At 32.0% G+C, this 10,420-nt stretch overlaps 1 protein-coding gene across 1 annotated transcript; it reads right to left on the bottom strand.

The window, feature by feature from the left end:
* Positions 1-6,381: 6,381 nt before the first annotated feature.
* Positions 6,382-7,454, bottom strand: LOC110907068 (replication protein A 70 kDa DNA-binding subunit E-like). The gene is made up of 5 exons (XM_022152102.1): positions 7,302-7,454; positions 6,946-7,213; positions 6,727-6,826; positions 6,505-6,624; positions 6,382-6,400 (listed from the first exon to the last, which is right to left on the bottom strand). Exons 1-5 carry the CDS (start codon positions 7,452-7,454, stop codon positions 6,382-6,384), a joined length of 660 nt encoding a protein of 219 aa, XP_022007794.1.
* Positions 7,455-10,420: the final 2,966 nt, after the last annotated feature.

Genomic DNA, 10,420 nt, shown 5'->3' with positions numbered 1-10,420 from the left:
CAATTCTTCACTGATAAGGGAGAATTTGATGTTGAGAAGGCTTTCAACGGGAAAGTCAAACACATTTTCGGGAAGATGGTTGATAGGAAAGTTAAGGGTGCTAAAGAATTTTATAAATCAAAGTGTTGGTGGGACAGATGTGTTCCAAAATCACCCAAGGCTAGTCAGGCTTGGGTGGATGTTATGTTTGATTAAACACCTGACTTGCCGGAGATCCCAAGACTGTAATCGTGGATCAGGAATCGGCCCTTTCATGTTTAATGAGTTTGTATGAAAATTTGTTGAAATTGTTAAAATTTTACAGGTGAAAGGACTACGCCGGAGCTTCCAGGTTGGTAAGTGCGAAGCAGGAATCGGCATCCTGATTGATAAAATGGTTGTGTAGATGTGATATTCCTACAATTGGTAGTATGTTTTCTTCAAATGGTACAGAGGTTGCTTAATTGCAAATGGTAAATCAGGGACATTAAATTGTACTTGATTTACTATACATGATAAGTAGATGAACAAGATGACGAACCATATCCCCGTACTTAACAAGTGGTAAATTCACAAGTGGTAAAAACAAACTCATTTTCCGGAAAAATCATTTTGATTAAAACAAACTTAAGTGTTTTGAAATCTAAATGAGAAAATGGTTTGTCGTGAGGGGGAGTTCTGATTGTTTATGCCAAGTGGATGGCGATTTGAAGTGATTTGATATCAGTTGTCACTTTATCTGTACAGTTTATTTTTGATTTTGTTTCTTCAAGTGGGTCAAGAGTTTAGATAGTTTTCAAATTTTTCGTTAATGTGTTTGCATTTTAGGGGGAGTAAAAATTTTCAGAAAATCCAAAAACATTAGAAAATTTGAAAAAGCCAAAAACATGATAAAATGAAAAATGAGCTTTGTTGTATAAAAGAGGAAATGATAGTACATCAGTGGACAATCACGGCATGCTAAAGAATTGAAAGGTTAAAATAGTGATAAACGGTCTCACTGATGATGTGTCAGTAGGTTTTTGCACATTTAATAAGCTGTGATGAGATATAAACCTAAATTTCAAACTTGCTTAATTCGTGGGTAACATCTCTCGGATATATGGGTAACCCCCGAAATCTTGTTTGAAAGTTCCCTTATTCTGAGATACTAGGTCTTTATGCTTAGTGATATCTGGGGTATTATCCTGGGACTTCTGCTATATGGAAGTAGTGACCTAGTCCCTGGATAATACTTTCTGCAAATGCTTGAAATATAGCGCCGCCCTCAGCAAGTTGATGAAACAATAAAATTGATAGTCATTGCTGTTGTAAAAAAGATCCTCTAAAGGGGACCCACCAAAAGTCGAGCCGTCATCTCTCTGCTGAACGGAAGTTCTGACCTGAGCTCTCACGGTTTCGCACCTAACCCCTTACAGATATCATCTAGGTATACTCACCTGTAAGACTGAATATTGGGATCTGGATACAGGAGTATATTCTGAGGTGGGACACGCGAATAAGTTTAAGTCTCTAAGACATTAATCTCGTATCTCGAAACAGTTGAACTTTGTGTGAAAATTTAAGAGGATAAGTATACAGACAATCTAAGTGAATCGTTTAAAACTTAAAATGTTTATAGCTTAACGGTGTTGTTGATTTGTCTCATAAACTGATATGATCCGCTACACAAACTCACAAAAATATTGTATGTAAATATTACTTTACTGCATTTCATTTCGTTTATTTCACAAAATTCCAAAAAGATTTTCAGTGTGTTTTAGCATAAAATTTTGAAAAATTCAAAAAGATTTTCGACGACTGATATTGAAGAGCTGATTTTCAAAATTCCGAGTGCTAAACATGATGAACAGGTTTGAGAGAATTTGATTGAAAAGTGTTTCAGTAAAAAGAAACTTGTTAAATGATAAATGTTAATATCTGATTATATATTGATTGTAGAAGAGTCAGTGTTGATGCATGCAATTTTGATAATTTGTTAAATATCTTATTCTTGTGAATCTTATGTTTTGGGTAGAGAATGTGCAGGATTTCTTGAGCTGAATAAGAGTCAGGTTTCAACAACTGAGGACTATGTAAAGCCAGGTTGCCATTCTGATGCTGTAAAAGTCAGATTTGATCCCAGCATGTTTTGAGGGGGAGTTTGTCAGAGAAAGAGTTTGAAGATGCAAGAGATAGATAGTGATTTTGGAAACCCGAAGACTGATCAAGACTGAAGATGCGAAGACTCGACAGTTAAGACTCGTCAACATCTGAGGGGGAGTCTGTTGGTGCATACATCTGTCGACTTCGTCTTGTATCGAGTCTTAGTCTTAGAATGTTAGATCAGGGCACATTATACGAGATTTCTCAAGAAAGTTGATTTCCCATATATGAACATGTCACTATGTGGGAAATCAGAAAGTTGATTTCACACATATGGACATGTCACTATGTGGGAAATCAAGATGTCACTATGTGGGAAATCAGGATGTCACTATGTGGGAAATCAGGTTTCACATATACGGACATGTCACTATGTGGGAAATCAGGTTTCACGTATACGGACATGTCACTATGTGGGAAATTATGATGTTAGATTTTATAGATGATTTCGCTTTTATGTACATGGGTGATTTCGCTTATATGGACATGTGTCCTATGAGCGGAATCCCATGACTATATATAGGTGCTTGATGAGCGAAATCAGAAGTGAAGTCTTGTTTCCGGTACCGAATTGCTGCCGAAGTGCCGATGACTTGTAATCAGTGTGAAATCAATATACAAGGCAAGATTTAGTAGAACAAGCTGTTTTTCGTGTTCGTTTCTTGTTATTCCGCACCTGAAACGGATTAGAATACCTCCGATTGACTCGTTCGGGTCAGCACGCGATCCTACAATAAATGTAAAAAAGGAAACAATTTACCATTAAAATTAAATGGAGGTAAATCTATAAAATTTAATGGCGGTTTTTTTTAAAAAAAAATTATAAATTGTTGGTTATACAATTTATAAAAGGAAACAAATTCATACAAATTATTCTCTTTAGATAAATTTAAAAAAAGTGGAGGTTTATTATACAATTTTATATATGGTAGTTACATAATGATTACAGTAATTACATAATAATAGTAATTACATAATGATTACAACAAATTTATTTACATAAAATCGGTTAATAAAATTTCGATTTACAGTTTAAATATTAAAAAAAATTATAAACAGTTTTAAAAATTATACTTTTTAACAAAATATAAAGTAACAAAAGTTAAAGTTTAAAGAAGTATAAGTAATAGGAAACATTCCAAACCAACCATATGTCTCAACTAAAAAACCAATCATATGTCTCAAATAAAAACCAACAACCCATGCATCAAATGAAAAACCAAACAACCATATGTTTAAAATCCAAAATCAAACAAACAAACCAACCATGACAAAACAATCGAAACCAATCTAACACGCAAACGAAACCAAAGTAGCAATATTCGGAAAAAAATAAATTGTTTTTCTTAAACCTACTTCAACCATGAACTACTTCTCCAACTTTGGAACCAGCAAAATCGTTTCATCATCAACTTGAACATCCGAGACACCAGCCTTTTTAACCTTTGTTGATGATAGAGATGTGCTTTCTTCAACTTCATACACGTCAGCAAGGTTACGTTTCAATTCTGAAGACGAAGTCTAAGAACAATCTTTAGATGTGCAATCGGGTGTGAAGCTATCACCAATAGAATCCACGGCATCCTGAATGATATATTCAAAATTAGAAAGTATATAAAATGTTTAAAACATTTGGTATTTTGTAACATTAACTTAAAATACATACCTTTAGAGCAAAAGGGTTTTGAGTTGACATATCACTAAGTGAAACATCAGCAGCCGCCTCGTCCACACCCTACAATTCAAAAAATAATAAGGCTAGGCACAACAAAACTAATAAATCTCATAACATAACTTTAATTCAAAGGTTTGTAAGTGTTAACCTGATTAGCTGGAATTCGGCTCTCCAAGGACTCAATGATTGCTGCATCATTTACCAACTTATGAACAGCATAACCATCAATATGGTTGTCAATATTGAATTGACTAATTTGAATCTTGAAGGCAAAGTTCTTATCATTCAAAGATTTAACTGATAGGGAATGGTTTTCTCTTCCAAAGATGCCTAATATACATGAATCAAAATTTATTGAAAAGAACATAGAAATAAGATTTAAACATTAATAATATGTAACTTGTATACGAATTTAAAGAAAGTACTAATGTGAAATACGTTACCTGATCCACTTTACACTTCTCAAGCAATTGAATTGCTGTCATACCCAACATTTTTCTAGCTTCACGGTCGAACAAAGTCAAAGAGGCAATAGCTGCATAATCTTGTACTCTTATTGGAATCCTAAAACTAAATGCACAAAAAGTGATTCACAAAATAAATACATTTTACATTCCTAAAGTAAAATAAAGTAATCATAAATATAATATAATTACAAATAATATTAGTAACTTACATCGGCGTCGCCGCCACAACCTCCTTAGGACAATCTTGATTTGAGCAAACTAAAACCTGTTTAAACTTCGGTTCTTCAGCACCGTCTTCAGCATCCTCAATGACCATAGTTGTCTCAACCTTCCGAGTGCACTCCTCACAACCAAGGTAGTACCAATCATCTTTACCATCCACACCCATGATCGTACCAAGAACTATGACCTCACAAGGCTGAAATTATATGTAAGACATTAGAGTTATAAAAATGAATTTTTGAAACAAATTTTGTGTAATGTATTTATTTAAAATATTAAAAAGTAGACACAAACCTTATCCAAGAGCGTAATATCACGGAAATTGGAAAACGGATGCTTCACTAAAAAGTCACCCGCAACGCTTATGCTTCCAGATGAACCAATTGATTTCTGACCATTAGAAGATGTTTTATATATCTTCTCAACAAACCTGATTACAATAATGGAAGCAAAAAAATTTAACAACATCAATAAGTAGTTCATATTTGCTTAATGAAAACGAGTCTTATTACATTTATAAATCTCAACTTTCTGTCATTAAGTCAAATTTCAAACACTTTGATAAGGAACATGCTATTAGCTTAAACTTTGATACATCTGTTAAAAAGTGTGAGAACTTTGATGGAAGTTTATATGGTATTCGTTTAGCATCTTTTGAGTCCATTAAAGGCGGTGAAGTCGATGTCAAGTATCGAGTTGGTTTGTACTTCATCATATATACCAACAATACTCTAAATTAAGAAATATATAAATATAGATTAATTTTTAATTTTTTTTTTGTGCTGATTACATTATTTATTAATCAATTTTTTTTCAGATTTTATTGGATATGTAGATGAGTGGTCTGAACCAGAGATGACCAAAATGAAGATGGGAAAAGATAGCAAATACATGAACTTGCAATTGCTGGATGAAGAGTCTGTTAATTAAATTCTAAATTAAGTTTATTGTAACTGTAGTGTCAAGTATCTTTTTTATTTCATGATATCCTCTGATATGTTTATTTTGTATTTATGTAGGGGTATCAAGTTAAACTGCACTTTATGGGATGAGTATTGCGATGAGATGTTTGGTTACATTCAGAGTCATAAAGAAGAAGTTCATGTTGTTCTGCTTGTGCAGTTTGGTAGTTTCAACAAGTATAAAGGTATTAAATCATTAAATACTTTTTTAATTTTATAAAATTTTTATATCATTTACGAAGTTGAATATCCTAATATCTGATATTAATTTTTTTACACAGGGAAGACGACGCTATCTAATGCTTTCCATATAACAAGGTTGTTTATCAATGCTGACATAGAGGAGATTCGTTCATTTAGAACAAAGTAAACAGTTTCTAAAATAATATGAACTACTTATTGATGTTGTTAAATTTTTTTGCTTCCATTATTGTAATCAAGTTTGTTGAGAAGATATGTAAAACATCTTCTAATGGTCAGAAATCAATTGGTTCATCTGGAAGCATAAGCGTTGCGGGTGACTTTTTAGTGAAGCATCCGTTTTCCAATTTCCGTGATATTACGCTCTTGGATAAGGTTTGTGTCTACTTTTTAATATTTTAACTAAATACATTACACAAAATTTGTTTCAAAAATTCATTTTTATAACTCTAATGTCTTACATATAATTTCAGCCTTGTGAGGTCATAGTTCTTGGTACGATCATAGGTGTGGATGATAAAGATGATTGGTACTACCTTGGTTGTGAGGAGTGCACTCGGAAGGTTGAGACAACTATGGTCATTGAGGATGCTGAAGACGGTGCTGAAGAACCGAAGTTTAAACAGGTTTTAGTTTGCTCAAATCAAGATTATCCTAAGGAGACTTTGTTCTAAATGAACGAATCTCCTCTATGTCAGCATTGATAAACAACCTTGTTATATGGAAAGCATTAGATAGCGTCGTCTTCCCTGTGTAAAAAAATTAATATCAGATATTAGGATATTCAACTTCGTAAATGATATAAAAATTTTATAAAATTAAAAAAGTATTTAATGATTTAATACCTTTATACTTGTTGAAACTACCAAACTGCACAAGCAGAACAACATGAACTTCTTCTTTATGACTCTGAATGTAACCAAACATCTCATCGCAATACTCATCCCATAAAGTGCAGTTTAACTTGATACCCCTACATAAATACAAAATAAACATATCAGAGGATATCCTGTAATAAAAAAGATACTTGACACTACAGTTACAATAAACTTAATTTAGAATTTAATTAACAGACTCTTCATCCAGCAATTGCAAGTTCATGTATTTGCTATCTTTTCCCATCTTCGTTTTGGTCATCTCTGTTTCAGACCACTCATCTACATATCCAATAAAATCTGAAAAAAAAAATTGATTAATAAATAATGTAATTAGCACAAAAAAAAATTAAAAATTAATCTATATTTATATATTTCTTCATTTAGAATATTGTTGGTATATATGATGAAGTACAAACCAACTCGAAACTTGACATCGACTTCACCGCTTTTAATGGACTCAAAAGATGCTAAACGAATACCATATAAACTTCCATCAAAGTTCTCACACTTTTTAACAGATGTATCAAAGTTTAAGCTAATAGTATGTTCCTTATCAAAGTGTTTGAAATTTGACTTAATGACAGAAAGTTGAGATTTATAAATGTTATAAGACTCGTTTTCATAAAGCAAAATTTCATGTTTTTTCATGAACTTGCTCCAAACAGTTGCCTGCATCCTGGTACCCTAATAAAAATAGAAAAAAATTGGTAAGTATAGACAAAAATATAAAAAATAAGCTACATTTTAAAAATCAAATGACATTCAAACCAACCTGCTCATCCATGACCACCATTTCAGTACCAAGGATTTCTCCTTCTCTTTTTGGATTCACACGAATCCAAAGTCTTAACACCTTGATTTTGATGGTAAACAACTTGGATCTCCAATCAAGATTGTTTAAGAAAGTAACATTATTTTCATCCATTTGTATGATATTTGAGCCGAACTGAGATGATTAATGTTAGAAAATAATTCGTAATGAAATCAAATGAATGTATTAACTAAATATATATATACAAATTTAGTTTACTTATTTTTGTAAAGTTAAAAAATTTATTAGAAAACAAAATCTTGCCCGAAATTAAAGACATTTTTATTTTTAGAAATGGGTTTACATTTCTAAAAAAACTACAAATCATCTTAAAGATTTAGGAATTTATTTATTCAAGTTAATTGATTAATTAAATATGGCATGATTGTAATGGTTTACAAAACTTCAATACAAAATATTAAAAAACGATTCTTACTTTCCATCATTAAAAACAAAACTTAGGAATGTTTTATTAAAAACTTAAATAAAACGGTCAAATATAATTTAGAATTTCAAACACAAATATAAAAAAAACTATATTCTAATTTCAAACCTTTTAATTTCAATAACCAACCTTTTTTTATTTTTATAAAAAAAATTTAAATGGAAAGTATTCTTAAGTTTATATATGCGTGTAAAAAGGAAACAACATAAATTCAACCTAATTATAGGTAATCCTATAGAATGTGGCAGTTTTTTTTTAAATATATATCGTGGGTTACAAAATTAAAATAGGAAACAAAATCATACGAAACTTTATTTTTATATCATTTTCTTTTTAAAAAGTGACGGCATAACCAATTTTTTCAAACAAATTACGTTAATGAAGTTTAATATGATCACTAATTTTCTTAATTATCAAACTAAGAAACATAAAATTTCCAAAAAAAAAAAATGTTGATTACACTAAAAATAGGATACTAATAAAAAACATGTAGAAAAAAAAAACAGAAACACAGTCTAGTCATATAAGCATTCAAAACTAAGTACTTCGGCCACAAATATAAAAGGCCCAAAAAAAGTATCACCAACATCTACCATGACATCTGATCTACGTAACAACCACACCAAAAACATACCACTAAATGTATTCTAACGATGAACAGTGTATGCAAAAAAAATACTACCAAATAATACCATGTACCTTCACCAACTCAGTTATAAAGCAACATACCTTTACTTTTAAGAAAAACCATCTGAAACGAAGAACCAAATACCGGACTGTTTGTCTCTAACAAACTATCACATACCGGTAACATTGAATCGCAGAGAGCATTGTGAGAACTCCTTACCAATAGCCACAATCCAAGTTTGACCAGCGCTGTCCTTGATGGTCAAATCCATCTTTCGATCCAATCCATGAGTTTGTGCCCACTTCTTCTTCAAACTCTACAAATCAGAATATAAGATTAAATAATAGCTACCATTAAATCTGGTTTTCCTACAACTAATGACTTCAACTGGATTTACAAAACATACATTAATATTATGAAAACCTAAATAATAAAAACTTACATAAACGTTGTCAAAAACAAAAGTAACCGGTACTTCGTCATCAACACTCTGTTCAAATACAGGCGCAACAACCGCATTATGCACCTATTCATCAGACACTTAAATTAAGTCATCAATTGGTTCTTTTTTTTTTATAACACACACTTCAGACAGGTAAGTAAGAAGGGCAGGCTTACAGCTAAACAAACTCAATTCAAAAATCTTAAAATCAACCATTTCTAAAACCAACAAATGATCAAAATCGAAATACACTATTACAGATTCTAAATAAAAGAAACTGTACACAGGAATTAAACACTTAATCGGCTACCAACAACAGTAACATCAACAAATAACAATACATGAACAACGAATTTAAAACCCTAAAACACAAAAAAATCCAAACATCAGAATCGACTATTAGAGACCATAAAAAAACTGTATAAATGAATTAAAACCCTAATCGGCTATGACAATCAGTAACATCAACTACTCACAAACGAACAATCTAACAAAACCATTGAATCCGAAAATCGAATCAAAGAAAACTAAATCTTATGTAACTGATGGGGTTGTCGGAATGAAGCATGAATACCATCGATGAAGAAAGTTACCTAAAAAGATTGGTTATACCTCTTCACTAAATCACCGATTTGATCCCCGTCGATGTGATTTCCTGCAAAATTAGCCATATGAAAACATATAATCGATCATGAAATACTATAATTAGATAGTACCGTAGACGATCTGACTTCAAATCCGATGAGTCTTGAAAAAAATTATTGGATCGATTATAGTTCCTGTGTTCGCCGTCTTCGTTCAGAGAGGAAAAAGAGAGAGAGTCCGATTTAGGGTTTTGAGAGGAGAGAGAAGGTTTAAGCGTAAATGAGAAGCCTTGGTTCAATCCTCAACTATGAGGTGTGCCACATAGATGCTGACATGGCCTGCTGAGTTGGCTTGCACCATTGGGTGACATGTGTCCCCCAATGGTTTGCTTTATTATATATATAGATTCTTTGTCTTTAGTTTTATGTAAATTTCAATTTACTAAAATGACTTGATGAAGCTATAATCACCAACACATTTTAATAACTTAAAAAATTGAAGGATTTTAGAAACTTACGGTGATAATTTTATATAATATTGTTTATATGATTATCTTTTTTTGAACGGTGCAAACTTTATTAAAACTAATAAAGCTCCAGTAAGAGGCCTGGAAGAAAACATACGTGAAAGAAAAAGAAACAAAACAGGTTACAACATTGCCATGATGTCGAAATCAAACCAATTCTCCCAGGTCACTGTAATTATTGCCTCACTATTTTTGAGCCACATAAACGAGTCCTCCGTTATTAACTCCACCAATTCTCGCCCTGCTATCAAGTTCCCTTTAAAGATCTTGTCGTTACGGTTGAGCCAAATCCTTCAAAACGTAGGGATTACTAACATTTGAGCAGGTTTCTTCCATTTTTTTTAACCCACTTGAGTAGCCACATGAACTAGAATCTGGGTAACTGACTTCAATTCGGTCACTGTCGGAATCCTGAGCCACCGTAGGTTGTGCCACCAAATCACTCTTGCATAAA

This window comes from Helianthus annuus, chromosome 14 (genome assembly GCF_002127325.2).
Source record: "Helianthus annuus cultivar XRQ/B chromosome 14, HanXRQr2.0-SUNRISE, whole genome shotgun sequence".
Lineage (NCBI taxonomy): Eukaryota > Viridiplantae > Streptophyta > Magnoliopsida > Asterales > Asteraceae > Helianthus > Helianthus annuus.
This window is presented reverse-complemented; position numbering and strand designations above follow the sequence as displayed.